The following is a 22,877-nucleotide window of genomic DNA, read 5'->3' on the forward strand; positions in this document are numbered from 1 at the left end:
AAGCAGTTACAAGACTAAAAAGCTGAGAACAACTACTGCAAATGACAAGCAAATCTTTGGTGGTTTGCTCTGTCTAATGTGAACCTTGAGAGAAAAGGGCTGTGCGAGGTGGATCCTCACACTCCCTCCTGGTCTCCTCCAAAGAACAGACCAAAGCCACCACAGCACAGTGCTTAAGCCAACCTACGAGGATATATAAGACACACACACACACACACACACACACACACACACACACACACACACACACACACACACACACACGAGAGTTATTATTATATCATAATGAGGTCTTTGCCTTGAGGAGCGACATTGCTGCAATACCACTAATGAGCAGGATCTAAGACGAGCACTAAGATAAATAGCCAGTCTCAGAGTTTCATCTGAGGATGAGAACTGTGTGTACTGTACTTTATGTGAGTGACAGAACAAAATGATGAGGCTAGGACCTTATTATGGCAATTAACTGAAAGTAACACCCACTCTCCAGTATGGTAAGTGCAGATAACAGTGGGCAAGACTAATGGAGACTAATAGCCATTACCTTGAAAATATGAAATTCAAATCTCAACTAATCACCCAACAGTGGCTGCTGAGAAATTAGAAGGCAAAGTTGCAAAAACAAGACTCTTAGAGCTGGATCATCACTGACAGACGACATCAGGACAACAGCTTTAGTTATGTCAAAAAATATTGATGTATATTGCGTAACACAAAGTATTGATGAATTTTCTCACTCCTATTATTATTCTTTGTCTTAATTCTATTTGGTGGATAACCATGGAACTGCAGTTCTCATAATTCTTTGGGGGAATATAAACAGGAAGTATAATGCTACTCTTAGTGAGTTATGGTGTGGCCTGTAACTTGAGCCCTGACTTTTTAGCTTACATTTGTTTCCATTTTCATCAAATCAAACATGGATTTAATGTAACCATTTAAAGTATGATGAAATAGCTATTGCCAGATTGTGTTTGCAATGTTCCCCTACACCAGAGGCACATGGAGATTTTTAAGCATGTTCTGGACTTAGGAGGGGTATCTTTTCGTCTATGATTTCTAAGCAGATTTGTAAATGTTTGTTAGCAATGAACACTGGAGATACTCAGGAAGTATAACTCACACTGTAACTGAAATATGTGCATCATGTCTGTGCATTCAGATTTAACAATTTTTAAAGTACATTAATTTCCTCCATGAGCTTTGTATCAAAGTTATTGCTGCAGCTGCAACTGTTGACTTTGATGGTAAGCGGGCCAAATTATTGTGCCAACCTACAGTAACTGACTTCCTGTTGCTTTTAGAACACCGACATGCACCTGTCCCTTAGAGCTCACACAGTATCTTTACCTCACATCTCCTTCTCTTCATCTGTGGCACATCTCACAGTCTGAAAATCCCTGTTCTAAACCAAACCTGTTCCCTTATTCCTGAGGTCATAACAAGTGTGTGTTCTTGCATGTGACATCCACCTGTAGGTTGGTTTTGGGCACACAGTCGTAGGAGATGCCCACAGGGACCAGACTGACATCGGGGACAGATCCCTCTTTGATGAGCTGTCTGATGCGTGCCAGCCACTGGCCACCTCGGCCAGACTCTGCTGACACACCAACGCTTATCACTTGGCCCTCACGTAGCAGCTCACGTACCAGCTGAGGGGGGAGGAATGAGAAGGGGGGGGTGGGGGTGGGGGTGGGGGTGGCAGAGACAAACGTCTGAAAAGTCCTGGCAGCAGGGGAGCAATTCACATAAAGTGCTTGCTGTGCATTTTTAAAATATACATAAGCAATACAAAAAGCTGAGCGCAGAGGGCAGCTGAGGGAGGAGAAGTCAAAATGCAGGAAGCAGGCAGGATAAAGAGCAGAAATAAAAAGCAACTGCAGGGAACATTTCATGACATTCAGAGACACTTTCCTTGCCCCAAATACTCTTTTCCCCCTACAGACAAGAATAATTCAATAACCATTGAACAGCAGCTAAGCAGACCCACACTCAATAAACAATAAAGGTCTATTAACATTGAAATTGAACCAATAAACAAGCCTGCTTTCTCACGCAAAGCCAATATGCTTCCTCACATAAATGGTCAATGGGAAAAAAAAAAAAAAAATTACTTACAGCATCACTCATAAACAACCTGTTTATGTTCCACTGTGGCAGTAGTCTTGTAGATTAATGTCAGGCTGGACCATTTTATTGAGCTGTATAGCACAATATTGATCTTAATAAAGCCAGTAACTCCTCCAAATGAAATACATCTTTAGCCAAACTGATACAAAGGACAAAGAGCTCCCTTTGACAGGAATATATTAATGATGTACAGGCGTTGGTCATTGATAAAAATCAAGTAAATAGGAAAAGGGCTCAAAGAAGGTACTTGTGGAAACTGTGATAGATGCAAGAGACAAGAGAGAGGAGGGCGCCATTAATACTGACCATGAAAATCTCCAAAATAAGGAAAAAGCGCAAATTACCTTCTCATAAAATAGAAACAACCTCCTCAGACCTGCCAAGCTCACACAATCAAACTAACCACCATTATTCTTGTTTCTCCAGCCTCTGCTCATTGCTTTGTCACTCCAGCCAACTCCAAAGCTGCAATCTCTGTAGCAAAACTCATGGCTCTTGGTAATTTTGAGAATGAATAGAGAATGGGATGAGGCTGGGGAATGAGGGAGAGGGGGAGAAGACAGGTTGTATTCTGATTGAGGAGCTGACTGTGCTAACACTCCACCAGTGCAATGAAAAGTGTGTCTATGTGAGGGAGAATGAATTGAACCAAATGTACATACACTAAGCAGCCAAATTGCAAGGACAGGTACATTCTGCTTACCCTGTAATTTTATATAATTACCTGCTGTCTACGAAGTTGTTTTTTTTTTTTTTTTCAGCAAAATGCATTAGCGTCATGTTTTCTGATTCATGGCCCAGTGTTTTGATCCCATCGACAAGTCAACAGACTGTTTTTGGTTTCATATACACAGCTAATGAGAAATCGCTCCAACAGTCAGTCCGGAATGATTTATACCAAGGGTTTTTTTATGGTTGGTGACTCTGAATCCTGAATTAACTTTTGAGGGTGAAGGGTTCATTTGCATATGTGAAAACAACTTTTGAAAGGCTTGAGGAGCTTTGCAAAATGTGTAGAGGTTACAGTACTTAAATAATGTAATTCAGGTCCATTTTTATTGGGGTTGGAGTCTACAAATTTGAAGCAGAAACTGCAATTTTGACTGACTAACCATAGGCTCCAGTCAAGGCTAATGGTTAAATTAGCTTTATGTAGCTTTTCCCAGAGCATTTTGAAGTGACAATTAATTGATATTTAAAAATTAATTTTAGATTTAGTTAAATTTTAGATGTAGTCATGCTAGTCGAGTGACTTGAGGGATGGCAATTGTGGTCTGTCAGCTGGCACCATCTATTAGATGGATTGCCATGACATTTGGTTCTGATATTCAGGTACACCCCAGTTCCCTTCATTTTCCTTCATTGCATCCATGTTTCCCTCACTTTGTCTTGCATCTTAGTCCTTCCCACTAATGGAAGGATGCAAGGAAAAGCTGTGAGGAGAAAGGAATCAAGGAAGCATGTTTAATAAATAAACATGCTAATAATATAAACATGCTAATAATAAAGGTGTTAAAGCACATTAGACTTACAGAGGTCATGACAGGTGAGTACAAACTGTCCATCTCGGCTTCCTGCTCAGTCAGTGCAGAAGGTGGCAGTAGGACCACACCTACTTTCTGCAGGATTGATCTTTAAGATAAATAGAGGATAATGTATCTCAGAAATCACTTGTTAAACTTAGAAGCTTGGAGTAATGATGCATCTTCACACTGTGTTGAAATTAAACTGACTGGCCTTAATAAGGTGCTGCATATATAAGTGATACAGCACCTCATTCCTGACCAAAAAGGGTGTCTGCATTATTTATGAGGATACTGTATGTTTATTGTTATCTCATTGCAACCTGGCAGCTTCTATGTGACTTTGTATGTTTATGATTCTACCTTAAGAAGGAACTGTTAACCTGGAGAGGACAAACTGTGTATGGAACTCTCAGGTTGTGACAGAAGAGCACCAGAGGGATGAGAGCACAGTCCACGATGCTGTGACGCACATGCACATAAACCAGCAGAGATCCCTGAATTACAGAACAGAAGCAGCTTTAGATAAACAACATTCTTCACATTGTCGTGAATTATAGCAAACAACACAGGGCTGTGCAGAGGTGATGCACAGATTAGGAGTATTTCTGTACACTTATATTTGATCAATATTATAATCAAGCCCCACAGGCTTCAGATAGTATCAACAGAATGGAGTCAAGAAAACAAAAGTTTAATTTACCAGCCAGCAGAGATACAAAATCAGACAATCCTGGTACTTTTCACTCAAATAGTTACAAAGATAAAGGCAGAGATCAAGTGTATACACAGGAAGTATGTACTCTGGGAGGTGACACCAGGCCATGAGTGTTTTTTTTCCAAGGTCAACAACAGCTCTATTATTCTGTATGTGGCCTTTTTATCTTTTGAGTAGCATTTAATCTTTTGTCATTACAGACATGGAAATGAAGAGCTACTATCACAAACTCAATTATATATTGAGTGAAGGCAAAGCGGTGAGAGAAAACATGATTGCACTTTTGTGGCTATGATAGTGTCACTACAATAAAAAAGGTAATATGGTTCACAATAAAAGTGCCGCAATATTGAAACCGTGTAAACAGTCAGAGTATTGCTAGTTTTCAAAACCAACAACTGAAAAAATGTTTATTGCTTTTTTTTTTGTTTATCATCTTTTATTTTGATACTAGCGTGTCCATCAGGGAAATCTGTTGTCAAAATCTTATTGAAAGACTCTCAATAACTGATTTATCAGCTACAATGGCCTGATATGAATCTGAAAGTTTTTATCTTTTATTTTATCTGTAATAAGTATAAAGTAAATAATACCGGTTTTAAGTGAGATAGAGGACATGGAAATTATGCTGAGAGTGCCATTAGTATTTGTACAATGAAGCATTTTTTAATCTATAGGTTTTCTAACTGATGTGTGAGGGTAAAGTGAGGCTCACTAGATAAATCAAGAATTCAGCCGATTTTGTACACATTTCTTCTATTTCCAGGTGAGGACAGAGGATAGGACACTATTCGGAGAAATAAACCATGAGCATCAGTAGAATAATTTCCTGTTTGATCTGCCTAAATTTCTGTAACAGACTTCATTACAGTGAGATCTAAGCTAAAGACATTGTTTACTGAATTCATTCATGCCCATCCTGGACCTCTGCAACAGCAGCCTCACTCAGAGTTATTTACTTGTTTTTATTTAGTCAACCATGTAATTAGAGTTGTGTAGTCTGTAGTAAAAAAAAAAAACTCATGAGAATTGAGCATAACAAGGCAAGTAAGAGATACTTTTTTCCTTACTTTCATAAATAATCGCATTTAGATTCTCACATTTTTGTTTACCTCGGACTGTTTTGTAGATGTATACAAACAGCACTGTAGCTGTTAGACGTCTGAGTACCTAATTTCACAATCTTAGTGAGGATATGTGTGGAGCCAAAGCATCCCTGTATCTGTATCCAAATACCGAAGGTACTTTCCATGTGTTGGAGAAGGAGCTTCTCTTTGGGGTAACAGCTATGGACACGTTTAATCATAAAAACCTGAGGGCATTTCATCTGCATATGCATGTGTTTATAGATACTTGTACCTCTTGTGAAGCTCTGTGCAACTCCGTCAGATGGTTGAGGTTAACTTGAATACTGCCAAATACAGAAGCAAATGTCTTCAGCATCACCCAGCTCACAAATCTAGTCAGGAAAGGATAGTGTGTGAAGAGATGTATGGACAGAAAATAGAAAGAAGATACAATATTAATGAAGGAAAATAGGGGAACAGTGTACACAAGGTAATAATAGATGGATGGATGATGAAGCTAAGAGAAAATCATCACCTATAATCTAATGTTGAGTAAAAGGAAGCCACAGCAAAGAAAGCAAGGATGGAGTTAAGTATGACAACATGTAAATGAGATAGATGGGAGTGAGACAAAGTGGGGATAAGAGGGATGGGGATAAGACAGAAACTGATGACACAGGGAAGAAGCAAAACAGAAAGCGATAAAGAGGGGTGTGTGTGATGGTGACAGCTGTAGATAGAGATGAAGTCTGAGGCTATAAATGTGGGTGAGAGAGAGTGAAAGAGAGAAGAAGGAAAAAAGAAAGAACAGAGCAGAGCAGATTTTGAAGAGAGATTCCTAAGACTACAAGAAAGCCAAAAAAGTTTCATGAGAGAAAAAAACAATCAAGAAGTTTCCCCTTCCTTACACCAGACCTTTACAGAATTTCTAACAGTCTGTGGCTACAGGAACAGACTCTTAAGACCTGACAAACTCATACCATCCAATTTCAGTTTTAAATACAAGACACATCTCTTTACTTGGAGCGATCAAAGTGTATTGCACATCCTCCACTGCCTATGGACAAGTTTATGGCTGAACTACTGTCAGTCATCTTGATGATAAATGACTGATGCACCAGATTTGCAATCAGACTACATCCTACATGTCAAGTAGTACAATATTTGAGAAATTTCTGTGGCACCAGGTTTACAAAGCAGAGTGTAGTATTTCTTTTGTTCAGCTGAATGTTATTTCTTACTGTTGTGCCTAAGAGTAGCAAAAACCAAGGAGGTATTTTGGGCATTCAGGTGCCAGATGTCCTTGTAAATTAATTCATAAATTAATTAATTTGATTTAATTGTATTAATTACATAAACATACCTATTACATGGATTCAATTAAATAATAGTGGGTTAAATTAATTGAATTACATTTATTCAAATGAATAAATAAAATATAATTTACTCCGATTAAATTAAGTTGAATTAAACAAAATAATTTAAATGTAGTTAAATTTACACAATTTAATTTGATTAAATAAAATAAATAAAACTATGACTTTGAATTACTTTAATAAAGGGTATTAAGTGTTAACCTTATTAAGTATCTTATCATAATTAGGATATTATGAAAATGTGTTTTGTGAGATCACAGTGAGCTTGACCTTTGAAATTTGGCCACCCAATTCTTATCAGCTCATCCTGAGTTCAAGTGAACATTTGTTCCAAATTTGAAGAAATTCCCTCAAAGTTCCTGAGATATTGGTTTCAAATGTAGTTGTAGTATAAAAATAAAAACATGATTTATCATAAAAGAAATTGGAGTCATTTAAGCTACTGACCACAAAATACACCTTTAGTATCCACATATAAAAGAAAATATATAAATAATATAAATATAATAAATAATAATTATGTTATCCAAAAGACTCAAGTGTTTCTATTTTGAAGAAGATTAAGAAATGTCATTTTAAAACAGCAATTCTATTTCTTGTTACTTGGAAATGTAAGAGTTTTATCGTTGAGCTTTAAATCAATACACAAATTATGTTATTAATACATAAACAATAAACAACAATATTTGGACTTCACCCTTTGTGCACCCTTTGCTAGTGCACACACACAGATAAACACACAAACCGTAAGAGGCCAGGGGAGATGCTGGTTTTGATGAGGTGGAGGAGTGGTGAGAGGCGGTTGGGTTGCCCTCGGCTCACTGCCCCCTCAGGTGCTTTATCCTCTGCTGTGAGCACCTCCTTCACCCTGAAACACATGGTCACAGGACAGCAGGGTTAACACCACACAAAGCCTCTTTTGTTCTGCACACAGACAAGCACCCGCCTGCCAGTAAGACAACAACAACAACAACAACATCATCCTTGACTGAAGAGGTTACATAAAGGTTAAACTCAATTACATCGAAGGAGAGACAACAACACATACAAACTCAAGACTTGGTGACAGAGATAGGGAAAATGTGACGACAGTCCCAAGTTATCCCATTTCTCTTCATTCACTCTGCACAGCCCCAATGATAGCCTTAATTTTCTGTATCTTTGTTTGTGTCTCTTATCTCCTCCCCACCTCTCTATTTCCCCTCTCTCCTGAACTGCAGGAGCCCGTTTCATTTTCTGTATCTCTGCCTATCGTTTATTTACTCTCCTCTGGCATCTCTACTCCTCTCCTCTTTCCCCTCAGGTACCTGTTGCTCTGACAGACTCTCTCCAGTCTGTTGCTAACAGGACTCGTGTAAACCTTGCACCCACTCACAAACAGAGCACAGCACAGTCTTCGCACCAGCCAGCCTCGATACCTGCGATAGAAAACACATAATTTAGAGGCAGAATATGTGCAGGGGTGAGTGTATTTGGACTAAAAAAATGTGTTTGTCTGAATACTGTAGATGCTATTACTACCTGGTTTGTGTCTCATTGACACTCAGCAAGTCGTGGAAGCCCAGGGAGGAGTTATGTCCAAGCTTCTTGCGCTAAGCCATTATAGACAATCAAACAGACAGATGACCTGGGTGTCAGCATCAACCCACAATGAATTCTGTTTGACACCATGCAATTCATCATACACACAGGACACATGCAGTTCAAGGATGCCCATCAGAGTATGGACATATAGGAAAGCACCTTTAAATTCACTGAACAAGCTTAGTGTGTCATGTAAGGTCAAACAGTTAGTTTTATTGTTTATTACTGGACTAATCCACAGCCCTAGATTATGGAAATTAAGTTCGTGGATGGTTTAAAAATACAGCCTACGTCTCTCATTAGTCTCACTTTCTTTCTTCCCTATCCTCTTATTTCTCTCTTTCTAACCGTCTTTGGTCCGAACACTCCACACTCACCAAGCTGTCCGGAGTGCACTGGTGGCAGCACTGGCCCACAACTGGTCTGAACTTGCCCAGACAGGGAGGCACAGTCATCAGCTTTTTCTTGATCTTCAATTCCCATGACAACTAAGAGAGAAGGAAACACACACACATACACAGGGACTGCAACCACATCCACTTTTTGAAATTTCACTCAGTTTATTAAGTACACCTAGCTAAACCTAGTGCGGTCTAATACAACAGTACTGCAACAAATCGTCCTTCATAAAGCTTGTAATGCTCAGTTTGTGCTGAAACTATTTTAAGGAGGGGTTGACTAATCAACTTTATGGTCATTCTGGAGGCTGCAGGTTGTGCTGTTTTTTAATTTCATTGCGTCTGAATTTTTCTAATATTTTGTGCACCCCAATTATATCGGTGAGGGGACTCTAATTAACAGAAACAACTCTCTGTATAATGCAATACAATTCAACGACAACACAAACTGCAGCCTCCAAGACGACCATAAAGTTAAATCAACATCTCTCTAAAACAGTTTCAACATAAACTGAACATTATAAGAGTGGAGATGGTACACAAAGCTATATGGCAGGACTGTTGGATTAGACTGCATTAGTTTCAGCTAGGTGATAAAGCTGCCTAATAAACTGGCAACTTACTGTATATAGTAATGCATTGAGACTGGATTTTCTGAGACTGGAGTCTCTCTTATTGTGAACAGGAGAAGTCAGATATGCCTGATAGGTGAACAACCTAGTAATAACACAGTCAGTGCATTCACATGCACTCAATCAATTTATGTGTTTTAAGTGTTTCAGTTAACTGATTTCTTAATATATACAACAAATCTGGTTTCTGTCATTGGGGTAGAGAATCAGAGAAACACGATTCCTCCTGGAAAATGCTAATTACTTAGCCATGGATATGAATAACTTTGTCATTTAATTGTTTCTGATATGTAGACATGTGCCTGACAAAGACTAGGACAGGAAAATAATCATTCTGACGAGATCATTACACAGCAATAGATCTTTATATCCAAAATAATTCCACCCACTAAAGCTAACACAAAATAGCATCCAAAAGTCCAGATAAGTCTGTTTTTCCACACACATTAAATGTCATCTTACTGTCAGCAAGCCACATTTGATTTCGCCAGCTCTTAAGAAAATATAAAAGCAGTAGTGAATTGAAAGAGAGAAAAAATTGCCAGTTTAAATGCTTTGATTCTTTGCTCTTGATTTCATTATGAGTTTGTTATGATTTCTGTGTTGCTATGATTGGTTTAACTCTGAATCCATGGGAGCATGCAATATCTTGCAGTGCAGTAAATATTAATACAGGGCCCATACGAGACCCAGTATCAGTCAGTCAGTGCACATCAGGCATTTACAGCTCATGCACTGAAGCACAGGCCAGTCTGTGTACTGTGTACTAATCAACCAGACTTGGTCAGTTGTACAAATATTTGTGTTATGATGAAAAACAGCAGCGATACCTGTTAATTATCATGCTATGCATGAGTGTGGGCTGTTACTGAGGCTCAGAGTAAGTGTTAGTCAGGATTCAGTCTGATTACCCCGTTTAGATGAAATGAGCTAATGAATCGCCTAAAATCAATGGCACTTTCTCCTGGTGGACTGATGATGATGATGGATCCCAGAGAAGTGAGCAGCTGACTGAATCAGTGCCCTGCCAAGAAAATGTCCATTTAAAGATAAACCATGGCTGTCAATCATTCAAATGGCAACAGTAGTTCAAAGGAGAGGTATAAAGAAAGAAGGGAGAAGTAGAGACAGTGTGAATGATACAAGTATGTAGAAAAAAATTATTATTATTAGGCTAAAACCACATACCATCCTAAGTATTAAAGGGATAGTTTGACATTTTGGGAAATAAGCTTATTCACTTTGTTGACCAGAGTTACCGGTAATTCATACCACGCTCATGTCAAAGTGTTAAAGGATAGCTTGACATATTTTCTGTTTTAAAGGACTGTACTTACATTACTGACAACCATTTCTATCAATCAGTTCATAGTTAAGTCATCATCCTGAAGTGCACTGGTTTTCATTTAAATAATTTATTTTTTCAATTGTAATACTGTTAGAATCATGGAGGGATCTGTGAGTCCTTCCTGGTGTTGCAGTCATGTGCTGAAGTGAGTGTTTGACAAAAGAGACATTCAACAGCCAAAAAAGCATTGTATTCATAAGCTATCTGGAAACTCAACAGAGAATACAGAAATTACTAGACATGAATGTTGTAAGGACTTGTCATAAATTTGACAGCTGTACTGAATCATCTATGAAAGATTTTTTTGGTGACCTCAGAGTGGAAGACAGTTTAAGCTCTGCAAAATAGTGACACTTTCATGACAAAATGTCACACAGTGACTATCACAACGAGGGGAACTGACAAGATGATGACTACACTTTCCACAGGACCACTATTGTACCATCAGTTACAGATGTCCCTCATCACTTACATTGGAAGTGCTTTAGGAAGAGATCTCCTAGGGATTAGTTAAAGCATTCAATCTCTATGCGAAGCTAAAGGCCCTTTTTATATTGTTAGAGTCCTGGCTGCCTGAGATGTAAGTTGACAGTAAGGACAGGAATGTGGTAAAATCTGTGGTTGTCAATCCAAAATGTTGGGTCTATATCGCACTGTGAGACACATGCACAGATTTAACATGGAGCTTGGCAACCAAATATATGCTGCAGCAAAATTCAGACAGTGTCAGAAATTTAGGACAGAGTTCTCACAGTGACAGCTGCTATGACCCACATCCACCAAAACGATGGAGGCCAAAGTCAAAAAAGTTTTGTCTGACAGGCAATGAAGAAAACCTTGCAGAGCTGCACATTCAAAACTGGATGAGACGAACTGATGGCGAGCCTCTGCTCTCACATACTTTTTTTCTGATTACTCCGTAATGGTATGATTCACCACACATTCATTGTACAATCTCGCATGTCTGAAATTGATATCACACAGTCTGACACAAATTGAGACCCATCTTGTGCAATGTGACAAGAAGTAAACTTACATGATTGTTGTTGTCACAGAGTCTAATCGCCTTCAGGCTACAGCTCCACTTTTAAAACAAAGATATGAGATTAGTCTCTTTCTTTTCATTTAATTACAAATAAGCATGTTTCCAAAAAATGTCAAATATTCCTTAAAGAATTCTCTTCATTTTCTGATGGATCAGTATGAGCCACTGACGCATCACATCCTGTGATTTGGTAAACATCAAACAGAATTAAGCACGCGGGTCTGTGCATGTTCTCTCGTGATTGTGAAGAACAAAGAGTTTGAGATTAGTGCTCATGGAGTAAGTGGGAGATGACAGTGGGAATGAGTCATGCAGGCAGTGTACTTACTGCAGGTCTATTCTGCTGATTTGATGGAAGGACCATGTCTTTGTTTATCCAGTCATTCTTCTCATGCACCATGGTGAGCCCCCTGCAGACTTTTACAAAAAAAGATTGGGGGAAAAGAGACACACAGCGTCATGTTAAAAATGTGCCTTTTCACATTGTGGTGGGTAATAAGGACGGTTTTCTGAGCACATGTGAATTAGAGTGGGCAGCCACTTTAGGAGCTTTACTAAACAAAACCAAGCTTTGAGATAAAGGCTTCATCTTTCCAATTTAAGAAAGACACACACACACACACACACACACACACACACACACACACACACACACACACACACACACACACACACACACACACACACACACTTTATCCTCTGGTTCTTTGCAGGAGAGGCTTCGCAGCACTCACCTATCTATCACCCGGTGCCCATAGCTACAATTTTACCCATCTAACCAACACTTCTTGCCCTCCACCATAACAAAATTCTCTCAAATTTGTAAGTTTCCCATCATTCTTTTTAAGTTAAAGTAAAGTAGCTTATAGCTGCTGACTTCCTTGTGTTGGTTTCCCATTGTTTCTTTTTGTTTGACTTGTGGAAAACTTTAATTTAAAAGTTTTGCGCTCACTTCTGTATGCAGGTAGGTGTAACACCAGGACAAGACTGCCGTTACAAAGTTTAAGATTGAGAGGAACTCCCAGGCTGTCTGTGCTCAGCAACATGCAGGTGGAGGAGGGCAGACACTCACTCGCGGGTCATAAATCATTAAAATCAGGGTACACAGCCATCAGCTGAAAAACAGCTGTTATGTAACTGATGCAGGTCCCTTGCCCACTTAGAAAACCAGTAATGAGTGTTGGCAACATACAGATGTGTGACAAACACACAGGTGGACGATACAATTAACATCCAATCATGCTCTGTTGCATGTATACAAATTCCGAGCAGGCCTAGCCAGTTCTGATTTTGTATCAAGATGGCAAGAGGAAAAGATCTGTGACTTTGAAAGAGGGTTCAATGTTGGGGTACGGATGACAGGAGCTTCAGTCACAAGGTCTGCTATTCAGTCAATTCAGGACGCGATCAAACTGAGTCAGCAAGAACAGTCAATCTACAATCACATAGCAATTACAATTAAATACAATTACATTCTCCTCATTACAAAGATGAATGTACATTTGAAATTTTTGGTGGAAAGAAGTGATATGGTCAGATGAGTCAATCTTCGCAATATTCTCGAAAAGTGTACGAGTGCATATGTGGCCTACATCAAGAAACTGGTTACTGCTTGACCCTTACAGTAAGGGGGTCTAATGGCTCTGTTGCTGTGGGGGGCAGTTTGATGGCATGGTTTCGGACTTCCTGTCCCCTTACCGAAAAAGGTCACTACAAATGAAAATAAAGTTGTTCTGAGTGATCATCTTTATCCTATGATCAAACATTTCTATCCGGAAGGGAGTGGTCTCTTCCAGGATGACACTGCCCCCAGGGCAAGAGCAGTCACTGAATGTTTTGACGAGTAATGTGAATCACATTACAATATTTACTCATGTAACAGCATTTATCCAAAGCGACTTCCAAGTGAGGGACTTTGCAGTCACCAAATCTCAACCTAAAATGAACACCTATGAGAGATGTTGGACCGATGAGTTAGACAGCGCTCTGCTCTCCACCACCATTATCAAAACACCAAATGAGCAAATATCTTTTGGAGGAATGGTCTTCAGTCCCTCCAGTAGAGCTCCAGAGATGTGTAGAATCAATGTCAATGCACACTGAAGTTGTTCTGGTGGCATTTGGTGGCCAAACCCCTTACTCAGACACTTTATGAGTAATGATTACTCAAATTAGTAATCATCTGAGATTAAGGTGGATTAAATACAGATCAAGAGCCTTCACACACTCTCCAAAAGAGAGTGCTACATTAAAGCCATGTAAAACCATCCTGAGAGAGCTTCCATTTAGTTTTACTCAAGGCTTTGCTTCTACTACAAAAGGATGAGGACGTGGCCTGCTGTCATCCTTTGGCAACAACTCTCTTCTAATAAATCTTTCTGGGGTTACACCTATCAGATTCAGGAGTCTCATTAGGTTCAATGGGAGACTTTACTTGGCATTTGTCTTTGTATTACTATGCATTTACATTGTCTCTTCCCTCTATTGATCCCACTCTACCCCATTAACTTTGCTAATTAAAACTTAAGCCTTCCCCATAGGGAGATGCTCCATTTGAGCTTGTTCAAGTTCACACATTCATTACCAACACCTATGGGAAGGAAGACATTGGCATGACAGAGGTTCCCAGGGCTTGGTGATTCTTTTCAGGTGAACAGGGTGATAGAGGAGACAAGTCAGCAAAATAGGTAGTAAAGGGTGTAAAACTGTAAGTTACACAGCTACAGAATCAGCAAAGGCTCTAATGGGGTTACATAAGCCACTCCAGAGAGAATGCAAGACCACTTGGAAACAGCTAGCAACAGCAGTATGCTAAGGCCAGACCAATGCAACACTACAAACAGTTTCATACAGTACACTACTCCTCACACACGCTTACCTGTCAACCTGCAACATAAGAATTCACACACTGATACCTAGAAACATGACAGATAATCAAATTTGGGCCACAGGTTCCCCCTCCTCATATTTCTGCTTGCTTAGTCCTCTCATCAAAAGTTAATTGATCATTTACAGACTTTAATTAAAAAGCTGTAGTGATATCCCAGACCTAAGTAGGCCCATGATGAGAAGGATTAAAAATCAGAAGCCATTATGGGCTGCCAGGTCAGATTAGACTGACGATAATTTTAGAGCAGCAGTTGAAGTGATGTCAATTGGTGCAGTCCTGTCTATTCCCCAAACTGCTAAGTGATTAGTTTGGGCTTTTAGAACACTTAGTGTCTGTTTGAAAAGGAGCCAGACATGGAGAGTTAAGAAGTATCCACACATATACACATGAAGGGTACAGGAAACTGATTTTTGCCCAAGTCTGCTTGGGGAAATGGCATGACAGTGAGGGGCTTTTCAATTAAATTCAAAGAACATCAAGACCTCAAGGTCACACACACTGAAGTTACTATGGCAATATGTGGCAATGGCACACAGTGTAAACTCATCAGAGGAAACCTACATCCATACACTATGTATTTGTATCAGCTGACCTTTTAACAACCTGAAGTGAAAATACTGACAAGAAACCAAACAAAAAGTGTTTGTGCTGAATGCTGGAAGAGTATAATTTTCTAAAGTCCAGTTTACATGTTACATTGACCATATTCAATCAACAACCACATGAATCGCAAACCGAGGACTGCATTTCATTGTGTATGTATTTGGTTAAAAGACAGCAATGAAATGTTGGCTATTGTACATGTTAGCTACCAGTAGCTTTAGAGAAAGTTTGTTCAAGTAAAAAAAAAAGAGAGCATCACTTCCAATTCAATTTTGAACACTTCACAAAAGTCAGCAAGTTGCCCTTTCTCAGCTGTAACTAGCTGCAAGTAGCCTAATAATCTGTCAATCAAACATCAAAGGCAACGTCTGCAGAAAGTGATCTATATTCCGACATATTTCAGTCTGTGTCTAAACTCTGAGATGAATCCTGAGTTTTTGTATCTTTAAATTTTATCTGACAGAAATGTAGGGTATATGATACAAAAAGTTGTTTACACTCACACTGGAAACAGTGGAGTGTAAATCAGGAAAGGAATTAATAAAGCTGTGTCGTTAGGATGTCCACATCTACAGCAAAAATCACTATTACATTAGAGACTAACTGGTGGAACGCAGACACAGAGTGCTATTGCAATAAAATGAATAACATCAATATGAGCCAAATGACCGTGGAAATGACCAGTTATCAAATAACCAGAAAAACCTTCAATCTTGTGCAGCCCTAGACGGGAACAAAAAGGTGCTTCATTGTTAACAGGGACCTCCATCGTAAATCCAGTATATTACCACAGGTCAACTCTATTAGACAATAACACTTAGTTTCACTTAGTTACATTATGTGGTGTTAATAATGTATAGCCAATCTGAGACTACAATAACTGACAAATATTTGCTGCGAGCAGAGAATGTCTCCACCAATTGAAAAGAAAATTTCAATCTAAGCATCCCTTTACCATAGAATGGATAAATGAGAAAATCCAGTGGTACACACTTGGTGAAAGTGTTAACAGCATGTCTTTGACATGCTTCTCAGCCTTCCAAAGCAAACCAATTAGGAGTGAAGATACTGCTGACAAGGCAGAAAGATAACATCAGTGTGATGGACTTCTATTTACAGTTTGCAAGTGAATCAGGCTATTCGAAAAGAATGTTAATATTGTCAGAGCACACAGCTGTGCACCTGGATGCATCAACTGTCGCTGTTTCAAAGCACACATATACACACATACACTTAGAAAATCAATTTGTCAATCGGCAGCTGTGCGTCATGGAGCCAGAGAGTATCATTGATTTTCCCAGAACAGAAGGAATTCTTTACCTTTACTCTCTGCTCTCTGCCTCCCTTTAGTCTCACACTGTTTTCACTTTAATGTCAGTGGTAGAAAATGTTTATAGAAAATCCTTATATAAACATTCTGACAGTGAGAAGTCAAAATTTTTAATCAATGTTTTTAGACTGTTACAGAACTATCATTTATTGTACTGCTATCCAATTAGATACGATCTATCCATATGCATGGGTAAGCTTTACGTTATTTATCTTTATTTAGAAATCCAGCATAATGTTGTTAATAAAAGACTTACAGTACAATACTATCAATAAAAGAATCCTTTTTTTTTTTTTTTAAGAACCACATAATCCGCTTTTCTAATGAAAATCAGCTTCTGCACAGCGTCAACATTCATGGTAAATTTATCAAATAGCTACATTTTGGGACAGTAACAGCATCAAAATGCCTGTACAAAAGCATTCATTCCAATGTACCAAAATGAAGCTATTCACTAAAATTTCAGAGATAGCAGTGGGCTGGAGCACATTTTTGTTACCTTTACTTAATCTCCCACGCGCCTGTCTGTTTACATGTGAGCACAGACCACTTTGCCTGCATGACAGTATTTGTTTTGGTCTTATACTTTCACGATCACACATAGCTTTTTCACCACAATGCAGCCAGTATTCGGCTATCTCTGCTGTCCTCTGGACACGAACCTCATACAGTAATTACTTTTGTCAGACAGTGTGTCATATAAGGCTTCTATTTATGGCTCATCCCACAGGTGTTTCTACTCAATATGCCTGATTAGTCCTCTTCTCAGGACGGTGTGCCAGTGTGTGCCAAATAGAAATGGAGGGGAAAATATGCCCAGGAACCTTCAAAACTGGCACTGTGCTCTTCAGATTTTGAAAGAGACCCACTATTATTAAACTGAGTTTGGTGGCATGTAAATCCCAGCATATCTACACCCAACATCAACCTGAGGTCTAATTAGCCAGAAGAGCTGAAAACACTTAAGTGGGTGAGCAGACCTTCCCACCATTTAAAGACAGACAAGCCATCATGTCACTTGGGAATCAGCAGGAAAAGCAGCGTCAGTTTCAGAGTCTTGGTATTGTGCATGCAGGCCCACTGTCACACAGTCATGGCTCACGCTTATGTAAGCCAGAGCCTTTGTTAATGTTATTAGTAATGCTTGTGTTGCTCTTACTTATCTGGGCTGATCATATAAGTTGACAGACATGGTGGATGGCTGAAACATTTCAGATGTGATTGGATATGATCTTTTTCTGACCTTTGCATGACCCCACTCATCTAGTCACAAAAGTCAAGACCCAGACAGAAAGATGAAAAGATTATTTATGCTTGTGTGAGAACAGAGAAAATCAGAGGGAGATAAAAGAGTGAACTGGAATGACTTTTGCTGTTCTTTAATGAAATCAACATTAAGGCGTGCACAAAAACTGTACAAGATATGACTGAGAGAAAACATCGGGAGAGGGAAAGGGCAGGCTTGGAAAAAGAGAGATCAGATTGTTTCAGGATCTGATGATAATTACACCGATTGTCATGTTTTTGACTAAAAGGATCTAATGATAATTACACTGATCACTGAGCGGCTTCCATCTGACACTGTCAGATAAAAAGGTTTCCACTTCACACTGGATTCACAAAAAAGGGGAGTGCTAGTCACATGTCAGATACCCATCATCCCTTCCCCTTTGCACATCCACATTACTCCCTCTCTTCTACTTTTAAACAGGTTTTCATCACTCCCTGACAGCCATGATGTTTTATTAACAACTGAGGGATACAAGACACCTGAGCCGACCTACCAAGCTTGAATAGATTTGAGGTAAGGGCGAGAGGTGAGGTACCTGCAGCTATGCTTCTTGTAAACACAAGCAAATATTCAACCTGCTGGCCACGAAAACACCTTCGCAAATGAAAAACAGATGCATTCAAATATGTGCAAATATGTGAACACAAAGCTGAGAAGCTATATTTGGAGAGATCCCTCAAAATGTGTTCTACAACCAAAATGATGTAACCTGGTGTCTTATGCAACTGGCCTATTTGGTAATTGATTCATGAACCAAAACTGTTCAGGAAGGCCTGGCAGCTTCTATGCAATACTTGAGAATAAATTGTTACAACATATGCGAATGTGTCAGCATGCATGTTGGTGAAAAGTCACACATCAGACATTTCCAAAGGAGGCACTCATAATAAACAATGCAAGCTTGTTTGACCACCACCAACTGCCCTATAAATACTACATAAAATACTATACAAATAAATCCACTTACCATCATATTAAATTAAAATGATAGAAACATTTATTTAATCTTCGACCCAGAGCTTTACTAACTAAGACAAGTGCATTTGAAGCAGGGTAGGAAGAAGGGCTGCAACTAACAATTATTTTCATTATCAATTAATCTGCCAGATAACCATATGGTCAATAAAATTGTAAAAATGTTGAAATGTGTCCATCACAGCTCTCTAAAACCCAAAATAGCTTGTTTTGTGTAACCAAAAGCACAAACTCAAGAAGAAGCAACCAGCCTGACGCTGTTGCTGTTATTTTATTTCAGTTTTTCTACAAAACTGTTATTGAGTCAGTCCTGTAAATGAGCAGCTAAAATACCCTACCAACCAAGAAATAAAAGCTAAATTCACAATTTATTAATTTTCTGTCCATCAATTACTCATCTGAGGCAGAAAGTAAAGTTTGCTCAAATAATGAAATGTACCTGACCGCAAATACCATTTAGTTTCATTGACATTAATTTAGTGTTACTCCATTGGTTTATTAGTTATTTCAATAAAACATAACAACAGTAACTTTACAATCATACCAGACTGAGAAAACACTCACATTTCAAAAGTGAATTTTCATTTGATCAATTCTCAATCAACTAATAAATTAACAGACTAATCAGTTCAGGTCTAGAATAGTAAAGGGGGGAGTCTGTGAGGCTCTTGGCTCAGTTCATTTGGACACTTAGTCCATTCATGATGTCTATAATTCAATAACAGACTCATTAGTCAAACATATGGCTGGTGAAATGCTTCACCGGGATGATAAGAGTGCATTCAACTGCAGCACATCACTGCTGCGCCTATTATCTCTGTAGGTCATTGACCTCACACACTGACATTTACATTAGCACACAAATAGACACAAACACACACACAAACGGGTTCAAGTACAGTGTGATAGATGTTGCAGAAAGATTGCATGATGATGTACAACTGGACGCACACTATAGGAATCTGAGTTCAACTGGGGAGCAGGGCTGTGCGTGTCTGTGTGTGTATGTGTGTTTGTGTGCGTGTCTGTGTTCTTCAATGATGTCTGACCTACAGGTGAATAATGGGTGAATAGTGGTGAATAATTATCTATATTTGTATTCATGGCCACAGGAGTTATAGACATGATGTACAAAAAAAGTTGACACCAACTTTAAATTACACCAGGACCAGACAGTCAGTCTCTTCATAAAGACAAAAGCACACACTGCATAAGGATCAGACAGATCATATACTAGCTACATTTATCTTGGCAAACTACTTGTAAAAGGTAAAGTAGTTCAAGTTGTGAGTGAAATTATGAGGTGTTGAAGGCTGAGATTAGAGTAGAATGAGCAACATAGAACCCAAAATTACTATAATTCAAAAATATGATACAGCTACAAAGTGAAATGCAATGAAATGTTGCTCGTTTTGTCTGTGTTTCTCATTTTTGGTTTGTGAGCCAGTTTGCACTTCTCGGTTTTTCTGAGTTCGGTCATTACAGTAACTGCACAAATGCTCCAGAGGCAATCCAATGTCCAAAGCTGAAGCAGCCAACCAGCCAAGGAGCACAAAATATGGTCACAATCTCCACTTACTTGGAGCATTGAATAATAGCCAGTCTGTTTTTGCAGAACATTATGAAGGCACAGTGAAGTTGACTTTTGGCCATTTGGATATAACATGTCATCACTTCATTTTAAATTGTGTCATAATTAGTGCATGAACTCGTGAGTTACGACCAAAAAACGTGTTTTGTGTGATCACAGTGACCTTGACCATCGACCACCAAAATCTATTCAGTTCATCCTTGAGTTCAAATGAATGTTCGTGCCAAATTAGAAGAGATATCACTTCACGAGAATGGGACAGACAAACATGCAGATGTATGTTTGGAGGGACAGATGGACAACCCAGAACATAATGCCTCTGGCTCTGGATGCCACCGATGCGGCTGTAATGCATAAAAACCTTTTTCCCACAGGCCACCATTACAAAAGAGAAGAACTGTAAACCCATTAAAAGGACAACTGCAACTGCAAACAGCCTCAAGTATCTACCCATCCATCCATCCATTATCTATACCACAAGGTAGGCTGGAGCCAATCCCAGCTGACAATGGGAGAGGGTGGGGTACACCCTAAATAGGACACCAGGGCTGACATACATATATATATATATATATATATATATATATATATATATATATATATAGACAAACAACCATTCACACTAACATTCACAGCAATGGACAATGGAACCAGTCCAGGCACAAGGAGAACATGCAACTCCACACAGAACCCACACCCTTTTTGCTGTGAGGCGACAGTGCTAACTACTGCACAACATGCTACCCAGGCTCAAGTATACTCTTTCTTTTATAATTTTTTATTCAACACAGGGTTATATGTGTGTAAAAATCTCCCAAGAGGCTAGAGAGGATATCTTTTTTTCCATGATGTCATTCCAATGTAAAGTAAATGGGTCGAGCAGGAACAGGTGGGTGGAGCCATTGGGAGAAACATTAATGCACAAGTGGGCCACACAACATGGAAGCTAGGTATCCATTTTTTATAACAGGGCCATGATCAGGACTCAAAAACTCTGGACCTTTCACTTCCCAGAATGCAACATCAATGACATCAAAAGGCTTAATTTCTCAGAGTTTAGAGGCTCCCTCCAGTTGCACAGACTTAAGTCAACTATTTTCTCCGGTTGTATTAGTATTTCTCATGGCTGAGCTTCAGAAACAGAGTGCCCCTTTAAATGTGCAAATGTATTATAAATAAAAATAGCATATATGCATTAAGTGAACTGGATTGGTAAATGCTTAAATAAAACTACTACCTACATCTCCATGAAACTGGTTATCTACTGCTACTGAGGTAAACAGTGTGATATAGTGGAAAGTTTCAGAACAGCTAGAGTGAACCTTGTGGTGAAATTGTTTTTGGGAGCTGCTGTTTTCAAGACTGAGAATGAACTTTCAATCTCAATTTCGTTCAGAGGGAATGGAAATGTGAACATTTTCATGACAATGGTGCAAATCGATCGGCTGAGGAGGATCCTGGGATCTGATTAAAACCTCAGGAGCGGCTACTGAGTGGACATTTGTGTTTACATCGCCACTAAAAGGGTAATGGGAATGTGTATGCAATTTTACCACATGGTTTCGAAGCCTTCTGAGAAAAAGAGAAAAAGGGAAATTTATCGAGGTCTCATGATCACAACTTTAACAGCAGATAAATGTAATACAATCAAGGCTGAGGGCTCTGTGGTTATATGTCAGAGTGTGAGAGGGAGACATGTGAGGGTCATTAGGTGGGCTCAATGAAGAGCCTGTGGGCTGACAAGGGTGAATATTCTATGTGAATTTCCCCCTCCCTCTCGTTCTCTCTCTCGCTGTGGGTGTATGGTTAAAGGAACACAGTGGTGTCCCTGTTCACCTTTTTGCCAAGCTCCATCACTTCTCTGCGATGCGAAAAATACCAAAACCTCCTCTAAGGCTAATTCTAAAAACAATGTACAATTTATTTGAGTCTTATGAAAACAGGACAGCACACACCCAACAAAAATATTTTCGAACCAGAGGGCAATGGAACAGACAGACGAAGTGAAAGGACGTGAAACGGAAGGAAAAGAATGTTTAATTTTTTTCACTTACTAATTCACTTACCGTCACGCATTTAAGAAATAATGAAAAAAAACATTGTGAGATCATAATTTAGGTTTTTTTTGTTTTTTTTTTTACATATTATAAGAAATATTATAAGAAAAACAAAGACAAAAACTGACATGAGACCATGTCAGAATAAAGCAGGGACACAAACAATTCTAACAACCTAAAGATGCCTCACTCATCATAAAGTTATAAGAAATTGTAACATTTTTATTAAGTGTAATATGAGGCTTATTAAGCTGCAGGCAAAACAAGCTGCATCACACGGCAAAGCCCATGCAACTGTTTAAACTGTCATCTAGTAACT

General features: G+C 39.0%; 1 protein-coding gene across 5 annotated transcripts in view; it reads right to left on the reverse strand.

The window, feature by feature from the left end:
* Positions 1 to 22,877, reverse strand: part of gpat2 (glycerol-3-phosphate acyltransferase 2, mitochondrial) — a 100,320-nt gene that overhangs the window by 15,489 nt on the left and 61,954 nt on the right. For 2 of the 5 annotated variants that reach the window (XM_071483239.1, XM_071483238.1), the window contains 11 exons: positions 12,150 to 12,238; positions 11,813 to 11,860; positions 8,776 to 8,886; positions 8,336 to 8,406; positions 8,122 to 8,232; positions 7,560 to 7,682; positions 5,731 to 5,830; positions 4,017 to 4,150; positions 3,663 to 3,762; positions 1,473 to 1,652; positions 85 to 183 (listed from right to left, as the gene is read on the reverse strand). In XM_071483239.1, coding sequence (XP_071339340.1) covers positions 85 to 183; positions 1,473 to 1,652; positions 3,663 to 3,762; positions 4,017 to 4,150; positions 5,731 to 5,830; positions 7,560 to 7,682; positions 8,122 to 8,232; positions 8,336 to 8,406; positions 8,776 to 8,886; positions 11,813 to 11,860; positions 12,150 to 12,221 — 1,149 coding nt within the window. In that variant the 5' untranslated portion in view covers positions 12,222 to 12,238. The remainder of the gene's footprint in view (positions 1 to 84; positions 184 to 1,472; positions 1,653 to 3,662; positions 3,763 to 4,016; positions 4,151 to 5,730; positions 5,831 to 7,559; positions 7,683 to 8,121; positions 8,233 to 8,335; positions 8,407 to 8,775; positions 8,887 to 11,812; positions 11,861 to 12,149; positions 12,239 to 22,877) is intronic. The other 3 variants (XM_071483241.1, XM_071483240.1, XM_071483242.1) reach the window with 2 other exon arrangements.

The sequence above is a fragment of the Trachinotus anak genome, unplaced genomic scaffold (genome assembly GCF_046630095.1).
Source record: "Trachinotus anak isolate AG129_WGS33_773 ecotype Australia unplaced genomic scaffold, CSIRO_AGI_Tana_v1 ptg000008l, whole genome shotgun sequence".
In the NCBI taxonomy this organism is placed as follows: Eukaryota; Metazoa; Chordata; class Actinopteri; order Carangiformes; family Carangidae; genus Trachinotus; species Trachinotus anak.